This window comes from Glossina fuscipes, unplaced genomic scaffold, assembly GCF_014805625.2.
Source record: "Glossina fuscipes isolate IAEA_lab_2018 unplaced genomic scaffold, Yale_Gfus_2 142, whole genome shotgun sequence".
NCBI classification, from domain to species: Eukaryota; Metazoa; Arthropoda; class Insecta; order Diptera; family Glossinidae; genus Glossina; species Glossina fuscipes.
The window spans coordinates 887,678-903,222 of record NW_023998485.1 but is presented as its reverse complement, the minus strand read 5'-3'; the positions used below and the strand labels follow the sequence as shown (position 1 = coordinate 903,222).

The 15,545-nt window shown below is 32.5% G+C and overlaps 1 protein-coding gene across 1 annotated transcript in view; it reads right to left on the bottom strand.

The window, feature by feature from the left end:
* The window catches only part of LOC119641118 (neuronal acetylcholine receptor subunit alpha-7), an 88,757-nt gene that overhangs the window by 61,012 nt on the left and 12,200 nt on the right, over nt 1-15,545 (bottom strand). Inside the window, exon 2 of the mRNA XM_038039578.1 lies at nt 2,656-2,795. Coding sequence (XP_037895506.1) covers nt 2,656-2,795 — 140 coding nt within the window. The remainder of the gene's footprint in view (nt 1-2,655; nt 2,796-15,545) is intronic.

Here is a 15,545-nt window from a genome sequence, read left to right as displayed (position 1 = left end):
GTTGATTACATTATTTTTTCACTAGTTTCGGAGGAAGATATTCGATCGGGAAATTTAAGGGTTTTCACGCGTTCCCGTTAGATATAAAAAATCGTAATGACCAAGTTTTCCTAACCATCGTAACTAAGCAACATAAACTAGTAGAATATAAACCAGAAACAGTAGTTTACTTTTGCAACAAATATAAGTTGAAATGAAATTCCTACTTAAGAATAAATATTTTGTTGAACTTTTTTACTGAGTTTTGAAAGAAGCCATTTGGTCCACTTACAAGAGTTTCATTTCCGTTCGTTTCGTTCTTTCAGCATTTACACGCTTGCCTCGTACGTCGATGTATTTATATTTGCTGTAGTCCTTAGTGTTGAAAAAGCCGTATTAAGTTTTTTGTTTGAACTTGTTTTTCTCTCCTTCTTCTTAAAGTAAGTTTAACTAACAATTCGTTTTCTTTTGTTTTTGTGACTGTAATAGCTGTCTGGTGTTATGCTCCGTTTCATTAGTCTCAAGTACTTAAAATACAACGCATGCATAAAAAACGGCAAATATATTTATGTAAGTGTATGTAAAAGATATTACATACTTTTGGGCTTGTAGTCTCACATAACGCTGCTGGTAGGAAACGAGCGAGTGATGAGAATGGATATTGAGCAGATAGTAACTGGGTACAGACGGATATACATATACACAGTAACACTGCAGCCGTTTTGCAAAGGCAATGGAAATTGTTCGTTTTTCTTAAGCATGCATATTAAACGTTTATTTGTACGACGTACATTTTTATTGCATTGTGACGATGATGACGATGATGATCGCCATCTTTATGATGAAGCATGTACAATATTTTGTTGCTGCTGTTGTTGATTTAACCTATATGCACGCTTGGTCACAATTTGAATGGGAATATATTCCGTAAATGCAGACATATTCTATGAATATATGGATGCATGTGTATGCATACACACTATACGTATATATAAATATATGTTTAAGTATAAACATTTTCTGCTCGTTTATTTAGGTTGTATAATTTATTATGAATTGAGGCTGCCTACCCGTATGGAGGTATGGAAGAAATATAGGAAATTGTTTTCAATTCAAAAAGAGGTATGGAGAAAACATACGAAAAAGTTATAACTCATGCCACCCAATATATTCCATACGGAACATTTAAGGAAGAGCTAAAAGTGAAAAGCGGGCTATCACATCACTCATCGGTGAAGCATTTATGAGCTCTTTTTTTACGTAAATGACAACTTAAGCCTTCATTCATTAATGGAGTTTTTCAAAACTTAAGAAAAAAGGCAAACTTTAAGCCTGAAATGTAAATCAAAGTGTTTAGTCAAAGTCTTAGAAAGCCTTACAATCTCTTTTTACACTTAAAGAAAACCGGAAAAAACGGAATTGGGTAAAACTCACTTTCATTTTTTCTTCAGAAAAAATTTCTATGAGAATACAGAGCATATTTTAATAACAAATTATTCGTTACTTTAAAAACAATTCATAGTAAATTTAAGGTTAATTCTTGTTTATTCGTTTCATAGCCTCGTTTCTGACTAGTAACAAATTGTTTTTTCCACGCTTGCTGGAATGAAGTAAAAGAGCTCTGGAGCGTAGAATGCGAGAAGTTGAATATGTTAATTTTATATTGAATGTGACCGACGCCATGACGTAAAAGTTTCACAATCTCCCTAATATAGATGGAGATTAGAATTAAAGTAAAGCGACTAAAAGCTAAAAAAAGATAGTTTATTTCATATTATTTACATATACAAATGGCATTTTTTAACTAACCAAAGCCGCAAAACTTGTTTCAGTCGCGCGCTCAGACGTAGGTGAATCAAGCATATTTAGCATAGTGTAACCTATTTTTACGAATTGTTATCTTTTTCGCTATACTTCCGCAGCACTTAAGTATAGTTTAAGTTATTTTTGAGTATTGCCAACTTTTCTTATATATATTGCTAGTTCCTTTCAGGATCGAAACTTCGTCTGAATAACATCATCCAAACGTAGAAGCGTAATCACTCGCAAATGTACTACCCACAGAGGAGCCGATTAGATTAAAATTTATCTGTCTATTTTAAGCTGTTAGGTTATTTGATTCATCATAGTTTTGTAGAATTCTAAGATAAGTTATTGCAACTAGCATAACACTTGGATTTTCCTCGGGAAGGTAAAGTAAATGCTGTACGTAGAAGTTACGTCTCTTCTTTAATATTTCCATTATAAATAAATGAAGTTGACAAATAACTTTTAATCGGGCAATAGAATTCCTTTTTCATGTGCGGAAATATAAATATCGAAAGTAAGAACGTCTAGAACATCCGTTGAGGCGATTTTTAAAGATTTTAAAAATTTAAAAAAAACTTTATCTTATGGTATACAGCTATACATACGATTATAAGCTTAGAGCGTTTACAAATACTGGGATTTCTTTCACATTAAAATCTTAAACGCCTAAAGCTCCCATGTCTGCTTGTAAAAATATATGACCAGCAAGAGGAAGACCTAAATATATGAACAGCGCCGGTCACATAACGGTGATTATGAGCAAAAATTTAATTTCCATTTCCTGATTCAATAAAATAAAAGCTAATTTTAAAATGAAATTTTCTTTATTTATATTCTATTGATTTAATAAATATTTTCTATACTTACCACATCAATAATTTGCATTAACGTTAATCCGAAGCTTAATTGTAGTGGATCCGATTCATTTAAAACCGGACGTTCTAGTGTATTGTATGTATCTAATAGATCATGTAACAGTCTCTTTTCATTATAACCTGCCAAACAAACTGTAAAGAGATGGTATAGAGAAAAAATGTCAGCGCAAATTTTATAAAAACTTTGGAAAATTAAGAAAAACATAGAAAAAAAATATTGTGAAACACTTTTCAATCCCATTCATGCCTCTCAACACTTTAACCTGCTTTTATTTTTTGTAGTTTATATAATTTCAAATTGTTTTCTTTTTTTTTTGCAAAACTTTTTCTACAGCTGCCATAACTTGTCATAAGTGTTAATGTTTTAATATATATATCTAGAGCAAAATACGTGTACGTATATGTTTACAGAAAAAAAGTTTGAAAGCGATGTGTCTCATTATTTGGGATAACACCTGACTTTAACATTTACCTGCCACTAGACTATCGCATGTGTTTACTTTCGTTGTCACTTAAAATTGGAAGTTCCCCTTTTTTCGTCGTAAATATTTATGCTTTTAAAAATATATCAAATATACATTTTAGTTGTTTTTAAAAACCTGACAGCGTAATATAGTTTTCGCCGCTTGTTAGCAAAGCAATCTATTTGTTAACATTTCCCTATGCTTTATGCATTTGTTCGTTTAAAGTCTGGATTTTAAGGGCAGGTCGAAAAGGGAAACGAACAGCGCCTAGACGTTTAAAACGGCGAACTTGACTACTACCAACTATGCCGTGACAGGATTACAAAGCTAAGTAAGGTATCGAACATTGTTCAACGATATGTCAGAACTACAGATATTATAAACCGCATGGTAAGGAATTTTAATAGTTTCAACTAAAGATGCATGTATACGAATCCTCGTAACTGCAAGGAACAAGTACATTTTTTCAATCAAAAATCAAATCAATATTGAATACTACGTAAATCTCACAAACAGAGATTGTACCAAAGCATATTTATAGCAAGAGCTTCGCCACTTGTTCAAGGACATAAAATAGTGCCAGATCGTTACCTGATTTCGCCGCCAAGGCGGAATTCCAGCATAATATCGCAATTTATCGGACCCTTCACAAAATGAAAACTTTTTCTACTATTTTATTTATCTAAGTTCAATTAAAATTGTTTAAACTTTCAAAAAAAATCATTAGGGTATGTATCTATTATGTTTGTATCATTAGGGCGAGGAACAATTTGCAAATGTAGGTACTTTTGGCCAGTCAATATTCTGAGTGCATGAAGAAATTTAGGAAATTAAATGCAATAACGATTTGTTTGTTCGTAAATCTTTTCTTTCCACATGTCCGACATACCTAACTAATAGGGCAACACGAAACCAAAGTACTTTACGAGCGAGGAACTAATTGAAGGCTAACTTTTTTTACTTTCTTTTGTTGTTGTAATTTTAGGAATACAATTTTAATATCAGAAGCAATAGTAGGGCTGGCAAGCACATAGCGTAGTAAGTTGAGGTTACAAAATATATATGTAAATTAATATCTCTCGTGATCTCCCGTGAGAGATCGTGGTGGGAAGAAGAGGGAAGAATTTCTTGAATACATTCCAGAAAGTTGGCAAACATTATATTGGCATATATGTTCTCGTGTCACTTATTTAAGTTAGAGTGAGGAATTGTAGCTCGTAGAAAATACTCTTCAATTGATTAATCCAGGGTTCTAAAAATTAACAAAGAAGATAGAAGCAAAAGAAAACTCCACGATTTTTTAAAATTTCCGATATTTTATATATGTTCGTTTTTGAGATGTTTTTTAAAAACTGCATAAAGTTCGTACTTTATACTTATATGGAATTCCTTTTTAAATGCTTTGCAGAGTATATGCATATGTTTTTATCAGTTGACAGTTGTGTTTGATATTTTTAATTGCGAATAACACTACAGTTTCAAAACCTTTTAGTATAACAACTCAAAAGCTTTGCCCATCATATAAAGATGGCTAAGACGAAAATAAAATATATTCTTAGGAAAAAATGTTATTCCTTTTGTAAAGTTTCTCTCCCCCGCTTTTCCAACAGCTCTTCTTCAAGATTTATAATACACATATTTCAATTTTTAATTTCAACTTCTAAGTCTACGTATTTCTGACATTATCTCTTGAATAAGTGGAAGACATACGAACTTGTCTTGCTATGGTTTAGCGTCCAATTATCTCGTTGCTATACAATGGTTACTCACACAGATGAAATTACTCAAAAATATTATATTTCGGCATTGTTTACATAATTGAAAAACAAACAGATAAATGTAAAAATAATTTGTAATTTTTTTTTTGTTCGAAAAGAACAAATCATTGTTAGCTGCTTAAAAAAAATCGCTACCTTCGTATTTTGCCTTATGGTATTGTTACGTCTTATTCAATAGCGTATAAATTGTATTTTATTACTAACCATCTTTTATTACTATTGAGTATCTTTCAATCATACGAATATGTGTGAGATCAGTGAAAAAAATTCAAAGCCACTATTAAATTTACGGTCTGTTACCTTAGTTATGAGAAATTCAATGTAATATAAAAAATGATATAAATTATTGCCATTATTTATTATACTTCGATAAATACTTCAGGATAAATAAGTAGAGCAAAAGCATTTGTGTAGAGCGATAATGGTGTTCAGGAGATCGTAAAAGTAATAGAAAATTAAATTGATGCTATTGACGGTAGAATGTAGATGCCAAAGCCAGTTTTCTCGTTTTAAACGCCATAGAGAATTGGCACGATATGTAACTGTCCAGCGTTTAAAGTACCAACATTGTATATGCTTGCATTTCATTTATTTTAACGTCGAGAGTCAGCTCAGTGGTTTGTTTCACGGCTTCCTATCCGAGCGTAGGTTTACTTTCCTGGTATTATTGGAAGGCGCAGATTATCTTCACTTAAAATTATGTAGCTTCCAGTATTCATATGTGTATTAGAATCAGTTTTATTTAGTTTCTCTTCAATTGAACTCGATAGGTTATAACAAGTTATCATGTTGATGCAATTTATTTTGTATAGGTAAACCGTGTGGTTACTACTAAACCGACCGTGGTATGGTAGGTTATAACTTCTAAGTTTTGCTGTCACTTCAGACGTCTAATTCCTCTTATTCACTGCTTCTATTGGTCCCAAATTTCTTTCTTACACAAATTTGGACAGAATGCGATGACACTTTCAATTCCTTGTCACATCTTAACATTATCTTTGAATACTAAGATAGAATTTAACAATCTGAAAATGCATAACAACAACTGACATCTATGTCTGGGACAAGAACGAACTTGTTTCTTTTCTCCTTACAGGTTTGAAGAGAATTTTAGAAATTCTTTTGTTGTAAAATTTAACTAAATCTCAAGGATTTTCAATTTATATTCCACTTAAAATCCGCACCTAAAATCATTGCATGGCTGTCAGTTTACAGAATAACCATAATATATTCCATATATGTCCATCTTTGTATAGAAAATAACTCGATACACACAATATCGATTTTATGAAAATCAAAGGGTAGAAATATTATATTTCTATCTAAATTAATTAAAACTACAACTGACTTTCAAAATTTATTACTGCTATGCTTCAGGTAGTTTCGTCTCTATATCCAGTCAGTTTTAGCTAGCATAATATCTTTTCCTGAGTCTATATACGCTCTGATTAGAATATCGCAGTTTTTTATTGTTCTTGTTTTCCAATTATGCTAACATGCTTTATTTGGCAAATTCCGTTTGATTGCAATTAAAAAGGATAAACCGTTGAGATAGAACAAGTAAATAGTATATTGATTCTTCTTCAAAATATTTATATTAAAATTTAAATTAATATCTGCAACTGTGTATTAAAAGTTGCATTTTTTTCTTATTTATTAAGAAATTCATGACCTACGACTATTTTCAGAATGAACATATGAACATAAATCAAATTGTCAAGTCTTCGTCTCAGTTTCCACAAAACAAGCAACAATCACACGTAGAAGCGGTCAGATGTTAATTTTGGGAATTTTACCATAATGAAGACATATATACTGCGTACGAGTAGGCTAGCGATATTTCCATTTGAATAGCGTCGCATTTTTCTTTCGTTCATGGTAGTTGCAAAAAGAGCGTACGAATAATGCCTTATGAAGGAGTTTTAAATATGTAATGAATGTCTAAATAAATTGATAATATTTTTGTATTTTGTTTTCTAAGCCATCCCCTTGCTTATCAAGGGAAACAAAAAGAAAGAAAAAGTAACGAAAGTTTCATCAATATTTGACACAATATTTATGTTGTTCATTGATATTGTTGCTCATTTGTGTGGTAAAAGGGAAATTTCTATTATTGCTTGGCATCGTGTTTTCCAGTCTTTCTCTTCACTGCTTTTTTCAGTCATTTTCCATATGCTCGGTTTAAGTGAAGTGACATGGGAAAAGTTTAAACTTGATTAGCGTTTTGAGTGCACTTTCAATCAGTTCTCATATATGTATAGACAGTACGTATATATTATGCATCTTGTGTGCAATATTTGACAATACGAAACAAACAGCGACAGCGGAAGTAGCAACATTGTTAGAAGCAACGTTTTGAGAAGGCCGCGATACTGCCAGTAATTTGGAGCACATACATGCGGGTATGGTTTCTCACGAACATGTAGAAAAAGTTATTTTTCCGATAAAGAGAAGAAACGATATTCACAACATTTTTCGGAGTTTATTTTGTTGCAGATGTTTTTTGCTTTTCTTCTTTACTTGCAAGTTTTTGTGTTAAGTGGTTTTGGTTAAACACATATCTTGCACTTATGCATTTACATTTATTAAAGCAGACGTGTGTTAACTTTAAGCAACAACCTCGGCATACGAATGTACAGATATATAGGAAACTCTACATACATATATGTTTCGTTTTTCTATGCATGCATATTGGCATGCATTATTGGTTATGCAAACGGGTGGTTATGCCGGTGTCGCCATTTATTCGAAAATTATGCTTACCAATGTCGAATATGGCATTGGTAACGACGAATTTGATGGTAGCCAACATGACAAAAAACAGCAAGGCATGAAAGAAAATGCAATATTTCAGTCGTGATTTATTTAATAAACCGTAAAGAAGAACACACATTTCTTAAGTAGCAAAATTTTTAATGCTTTTTGTTTATTTTCTTATTCTCAATAATTTGTATAAAAATTGCCAACATCTGAGAGTAAGCGTATAAAAATTGCCAACATCTGAGAGCAAGCGTCCATATTTGTTTATACTTCTCAATAATTGGAAAAGTATTTGTCTGAAAATTGGAAAGTAAACATTTTTAATATTTGATGTTGAAAAGTGGTCAACAATCGTAATTCCAATCATTCCATACTAAGAATCGTTAACTTCACCCGCCAATTAAGGTTTTTCAAATTTTTTCATTTTTATCATGAACCAAAACAAGCGGACAAATTTGAAAATTAAATTAAATATTTCCGATGGTGTTCATGTGGCTGAGAATCCCGGTAAATTTATTTAGTTAATTGCAGAACGTGTAACTATAAACATCGTAATACGGATGAATAAATTCAATTCAATATTTAATATTTTCAAATTTTTTTGATAGTTAATTGAAACGCTCATAATTACATTTTGAAATTTTACTACTTTCGTTGTTTAATTTGAAGAAATTTTCTGCCGAATTCCAGATCGAAAGAATATAAAATCTTATTAAACAGTCTTAAACAGTTGTAAACAGCCAAAAGGACTACGTCACTGACCCCATGCATTATGGTGTAAGTGAAATACAACAAACCTTGTGTGGGGCTCTTTACTCATATAAATCACATATGCAGCGTTGTGTAAATACAAAAACTCATAATGGCTTTGCTTGTTTTGAATTGCATTTGATAATTATTTTTTCCCATATGTTCTTGGCACGCTTGATTCCTCACGGCGACGGCTCACCAAGAAATCGCCCTTCGGGAGATGTATATGACTGTCCTACAACCTTATCGACGGGAAACTTACTATTGTGAAGTCATCAAAATTATCAGGAATTCTCTGTTTGAAAATTTTTCTGCTAAGGAATTCACACAAGATCTAACAAACAGGTCTATGAGTTATTAAAAGGGCCAGAGATGTAGTAGTTTGATTTGGTGCCTGACCATGTTGTGTGTTGACATCTGCTCCTTGTACATTTAAATCCACGAGAGGAAAGATGGATGGCAATCCAGGAAGTATGGATCATCGGAATGCGAAAGTATGTACTAATACCCATAATCCTGTTGGTGCCGATAAATGCACTCAAATTGCCATACAAACTTCAGGTTTCGTCTGATCAAGCCGTCAAGACAGTGGGCAAGCGTTAAATTTCGAAGTGACCTGATCATATTCGCCCATAATTCGCTCGCCAGAGAGCAGTGCTCAAATATCGCTGCCCATAAACGCAGTTGTTCGGGAAAGACATTGTTTAGGCCACACCTTTATCACTACACACGCGCTTGTCTTTCGATGTATATGAAAATCTGAAATTTATATTGTTAATCCAAGTAAGCATCTATTAAATGCAGTCCCTCTACGAAGTTTAAATACATGCCAAACCAAAACATATAAGTTAAGGACCATCCTAATTAAAAGAACAAATTTACGAACCACCCTCACAAATATAATAAACAAACCTAAAGTTCATAAACAACGAGTGTCATATGAAGTTATTGTAAACACTTCTCACCGATATCCAATGGCACCCTACCATAAACATCTCCTACCAATATCTTATTTCATCCTATAATAAACATAAATGCTGACTGTGGATAATTGGTTAAACCGAGGTTTCCTCTTTTATAATTTGCTAAGGAAAGTCAGTCTCTTTACCAACTATTCATTTAAAAACACCTAGTTCCGAAATAAAATTAAGAAACAAATTTGTTAAATAAATTAAATCAAAAAATATAAAAAGTTTGCGTTTTATTAAGAAGATAAACCCAAAGGAAAATAAAATTATTTAACTTATATACTTGACGCCTTACGCCTTTTGTTTTAGGAAAACACACAAATATGTTTCGCGACATCGAAGGAGATATGCGCACCGATAACAATAAGTAAGCAAATGAGGCAATCGGAATAAAAGGCCCCTCACTCTACTCATTACTGAACCTTCTCGAATCGTATCTTTCTGTTGCTGCCGCCTATAGTTGCCAGTGATTCCATCAACTGTATTGTTTATGCCATTGTTCTAATTGCGAAAATTTTTGCTCGTTGTTCACAAATTATGACGAAGCTGTGGTACAAATATTTATCTATGTTCTAAGAGAAAAAATAGAAAAGGCGACCGCTCCCTCTTTATATTAAAAAATACTATAATTTCATATTTTTTCACTTTTCATGAGTACGAGACGGCGGATATGAGAGATTCGGTTAGAGCCGAGTATAATCTTCTTACTTGTTTAACATCCTCCCAATACTAAGATTACTGAAATTGGGTAAAATATGACTCAACACCGCGTATAAGAGCCGGCCAAAATGTTAAAACTCCCATCGCCATTACCCTAATTTATGTAGAATAAATTTCTGGAAACTTATATCGTGTGTCTGTTGTAGTTTATAAGCAACGAGCAAGAGAGATGGAAAGCAAAAGTGTTCACTCTTTTTGTTACATCAGCGTGTGGGCGTTGTAAGCGTGTTCTTTGAAAAGTTTCAGTCATTTTCAACTTATTTTGCAAGTTTGTAGGCGATATTTTCATTTTTGCGAACTGGAGAATATTTGCCACAAACACTACAGGGCTGCGCAGATGGGCGGACATGCTTAGCTGCAAGAATTTATATACTTCATAGGATTTTTGGAGCTTGTGTCTGTACGTTGTAAAGGTATTGGAGACAACGAAATTATAAGATACTATAACATTAGGTAGACATATTATTGCCATTTTTATGCGCGTACAGCATCGCTCATAGAGTACACGTAAATTTTTGTACATTTATCTGCTGCAGTTCGCATTGCTTTTGTAAACATATTGGCTGTGCACATGAGGTTAAGGTTATTATTATGGGTACGAAAAATTTTTGCAATTTTTCTAAAACTGATTTTAGTTTCCGGGAAGATTTTATAGAATCACAAAAAAGGGGATATTTTTACTAAAGAAAGGCACTTTTAAATTTTAAGTAATAATGTAACCAATGAAAAAATTGGAGAAATTTTTTTGCAATATGAACTGATTTTCGTGCATATTAAATGATTTTGATCGAGTTTACGAGTAAAGTCTATTCTACTCAGTTTTCTGATGTTTTTGTATGGAGACGATATATTGCTCTTTTGTTTTAATTATCCCCAATATTTTTAATTCGTTATTTCATTGCAATATAAACGGGTTAACCAGTATCAGTCACAAACCCTCCTCCTGTAACAAGTGCATCAACGATGATATTCGTCCTCCACTTGAGATCAAGGCTAAGAGATACTTTTTGACTTTTGAGTTTTTCATCAAATTTGGACACAAACTGCTTTTGTTAAATACTAATATTTTTCAAGATAGGATTCCTCCTCCTCGCTTTAAGGATCCAATACAATAATAAATGATAGACTCCGATAGAGCATAAAGAAAGCACAAATTTAAGAGGTTTGCATGAATATTGAATCGTCTGGGAAAAGAAGTAAATAATAAAACAATTATAAATTAACTTGGAATAATTAATGTTGTCATTTTCTGATGGTGTGAAATTTTATTGTCCTGTACTAAGGTTATCCACGATTGACCAGTGTTATTTTAAAAAATGTTGTGCTACTAAAAGATTGTTTATGAGTTTTGTAACAAATATTGGTCTATAATTGGTAATTGCAATGCATCATACGTATACTCAAGGCGTAGGAACTAGACGAAAGATCATATCAGTCAAGAGTATAAACCTAAAAAAGGTATTTACACTAAAGACAGCAAAAAATTCTTAAAATTATCTCGAATAATAGAAAACCGTAGTTGTAAAAATAGCTTACAGAGCAAAGATTTCAAGAGCGCAATATCTTCCCTACTGTACAAGCAAACGTAGATGAGCTGTTTTCCAATTTGGTCGCTGTTAAGTAAATGAAGCAAATGCACGGCATCATAACTCGCTGCTTGAAATGAATTCGAAATGCCCATTGACAGTAGCCTTCAGATCGGGGCTTTAACAGTTCAACAGTTGGATTGCGAACCCGAAATCTTAGCTCTAGCGAAAAGGATTTGGAACAAATGATGAGCCGATTGTAAAAATCGGAGCTTGCTTCAAGTCTCTAAAGCAAATCCATACAAATGTTAAAAGCGATTGTTGCAATCTCGAAGAAGATTATGTTGATAAATTACATTGAATTTTGTAATTAAAACAAGAAAGTGTTGCTTAAACCCAAGTATTCTGACCGATCTTATGAGTTCTAATCGTTTGTGGAATAAATGCGTCGGTTCGATTACAGCTTTTATTTGGAAGCTCCCTCACAAAAAACTAAATGATTTAAATTTCTTGCATGATGGTTAGATAAGCTAGAAAACATTGCAAGTTCATATAGACGTAAAATAGTTTACCGGGAATTGTGTGTTATTATATACCTTGAAAGACTATCCCCATTTCTAGAGCAAAAACTAATTATTCATGACTGCCATCAGTTCGGTTCCAGTAACTAGCGTGGGTCCATTGAGCAACGGCATCGTGTTTTATCGTACATCAGAGAATTAATTATAAATTAATTTTAAAAAAAAATTACTGCCAACCCCAAATGTGGAAAAGGCTTTCGACAAGGTCTGCCAGCAAGTACAATGTATTTGTCGCTGAAATACCATTTATAAAACAGATATTAAAGTTGATAATGATATATATATATATATATATATATATATATATAATTAGAGGCCAATTTGGGACCAACACCTTAAACCTTTGTCACTTCACATTTTCCGATTAATAGTAATAGTTTAACGACATATGCAGGAGACACAGCCAGCACCTAGAGATGCCAGAAATGTTTCCTGCGAATTACAAATTCATCCCCACAAAATTTGGCTTTGGCTGAACAAATGGAGTAATATCTGCCTAAAATACTTTAAACCAGACGACCAGGCTAGCTAATTCATTCAACAATTTAACCTCATCTAAAAAATAAATGCGTTGCTTACAGAAACATCCTTCAACCCGTTTGGACTTACTATATATAATCGCGAGGAAGAACCACTAACTGTAATATTGAAATATTTCAAAAGTAATAATCTAAGAGTCTTCGTCTCATTGTTAATGTGCCGTCGTTCGTTAACAACAGCATTATTTATGAGGACTTGGATATTCCAAATGTTAAACGTAATCACCTAACTATTTCTTCTTCTAGGTGAGTTCGGTGAGATAGAAAGATTGAAAAGGCGTCATATACCGGTTCTTCTATGTAAAAATTAATATATTTTTGTCCTTTATACAATATTAATGGATTTTCTGCTATGACATATATTTACTATGTTTTCGGATAGATCGCAAATTAAATGTGTAATAAAAAAAACTCATTTTAGTAAAATTTAACGTTTAGAAAAATAATAGGAGATATTATGTTTAACGACTTTTGGCATTACTCAGTAGAAAATCAAATCGGCGGATTCAGAATCCGATCGAATTGCATTTAGGGTTCGGAAAGAAACGACTCATTAGTTCGTGCGTGTTAAAATTGCTTAATGTATTGTGGGTATCGAAGGAAGAATCGAAAATGTTTTCAGAGGGAACTTAAATAGTCGATTGAAACAATTGTTAATTTGAAGGAACAGTGGTGAATAGAAAATAGAGCATTGAGCGCTGTAAACTTTTCCTAAGGGAGTTTTGCAATGTGGGTGCGAGCATCTTGAGGCTTAAAAATCTAACAGTCGCTAGTAGCAAAATTTCATTTTCAAAAAAGTTAGCGCCATGTCACTGCACCAGCGCTTCAATGTGAATATTCAGAATGTCGTCAATGTTGATAGTCTGCTTGGACTGCTTCGTAATTTACTATCCTTGGCATATTGTGCCATATCCATTTTTCTATCATTCGTGGCAATTTCCTGTAAAATGAAATCGGAAAAATAATGTTTCCAACAAATAGCGTTATGTTTTTACACATCAAACTTTATTTTGTCTAAAAGTAGTAGGCGCACTTAAGCTCTAAAGTTAGTATATTTAAATGGAGCAATGGCAATATTGTCCAATATACTGGAAAACTGCCTACGTATCCCATTGGAAATCTACAAAACTTATTCATATTCTCAAACGGATACAAAAGCCACAAAGTAATAAACAAGGGCAAAACTGTAACCAAAGTGAATAACAATAAAGCAAGCAATGCATATGCACTTCGTATAAGACAAACAAAACGAAAGATTTTTCACATTTAAAATTTGCAGTTTATTTCCATATCCAGAGTTTATAATATTTAGAAAATTTTCAAGAGATGCAATACCACATGGAATAAATAGAAACTTTGGGATGCGTTCAAAACATAGAAATATTTATAGACAGAAAATTTTGCAGCATATTACAGTACCAATATTATGTAGCGATGTTATTATTGGAAAATAATAATGGGAAATTACGTGTACGTCGTTGCATTGAGATGGTCTTATGTTTTGTTTTCTCTCTTTGGGAAGCAAGTTCAAAGGAAGTTGTGACGATGGCTTTCCAATCTTATCAAAAGCGTTGCGCTCATATGATAAAGTTCCCGCTACACTACTTCTCACACCTTTGTAGATTGTCTGCATATCATCACGATCAGTTAAGAAGTTGACACAAATATATTTTCTGCAGCTATAGATTATAGCTGTCTCGTTACTTTGGTTCCAAATAAATTAAGGTGTTTTGATGATGTTTACTAATCGCTTGTTTTCTACTTCTATGGAAATATAGCAAGAAGCCTTTTTACTTATCGAATTTTTTCCAAATTAAAACGATCACACGATACTTCTGCTAGCATAAGTTTTTATTCGAGTCTACAATATTTTTGTCTTTGTCTAACCAACCTAACGCATTCGGTTTATTATGTAAAAATTCTCACACTTGCACAATGAGAAATATCAATTTTTCGTAGACAAATTTTATTTTATATTAATTTGGAAAAGTTTTTGAAAATTCGCTATGAATGGATTTTGACGCTAAAACCGCCTTTAAAAAATATCTAAAACCTGCACTTTTTATAACACAGTTTGTATACTGTCACTTTTCGTATACAGTGCACACACACTATATAGGGTAAACAGGAACAATTATTTAATTTTGAATTTTTTATAGTTATTTTATGTATGTTTGTATTTTTTATTTTTATTTAGCTTTTCTCATCATTTTTTTATCATTTCAAAATCGTTCAATTACCTAAGATGGGGCGCGAATGGAGTGTGAAGATAGCCCACCTTTTAACAAAGGCAAAAATGTGGGCTACGTACAGTGAGCTAAATTCACGCCAGTCAAATTTTTTTATAAGTGTGCGATTATACATATTATACGAACTAAAACTTCTATCAAATACGTTCTTAATAAATCTGAGCCGATTTGCTTGTATTCCCAGTTTAAACTGAGAAATTAGCTTAAATGTGTAATAATGAATTACTGTGATTACTTGAGAATACTTTGAAAGAACGATTTCCATGCACGTGAGTGTATGAATGAATGACTAAAGGAGTTACTTAAATATGTTCTTACTAGGAAACCAGCTAAAAGGCTTTTTAAGATAAACGTAATATAATTTTTTAGCATCGCATTCTCTCTACTTTTCTACTAAAAGTCATCACTCTTCTAAATTTGTGTGTTTGTACTTGCTGGTTACGCGTTCACATTTGTCCGCACGCTTCATTTAACAAATGCATTGAATGGGATCGGAATTGTAGAAAATAAGCGAAAGATAAGGTGTATATAAATACAAAAGAATAAA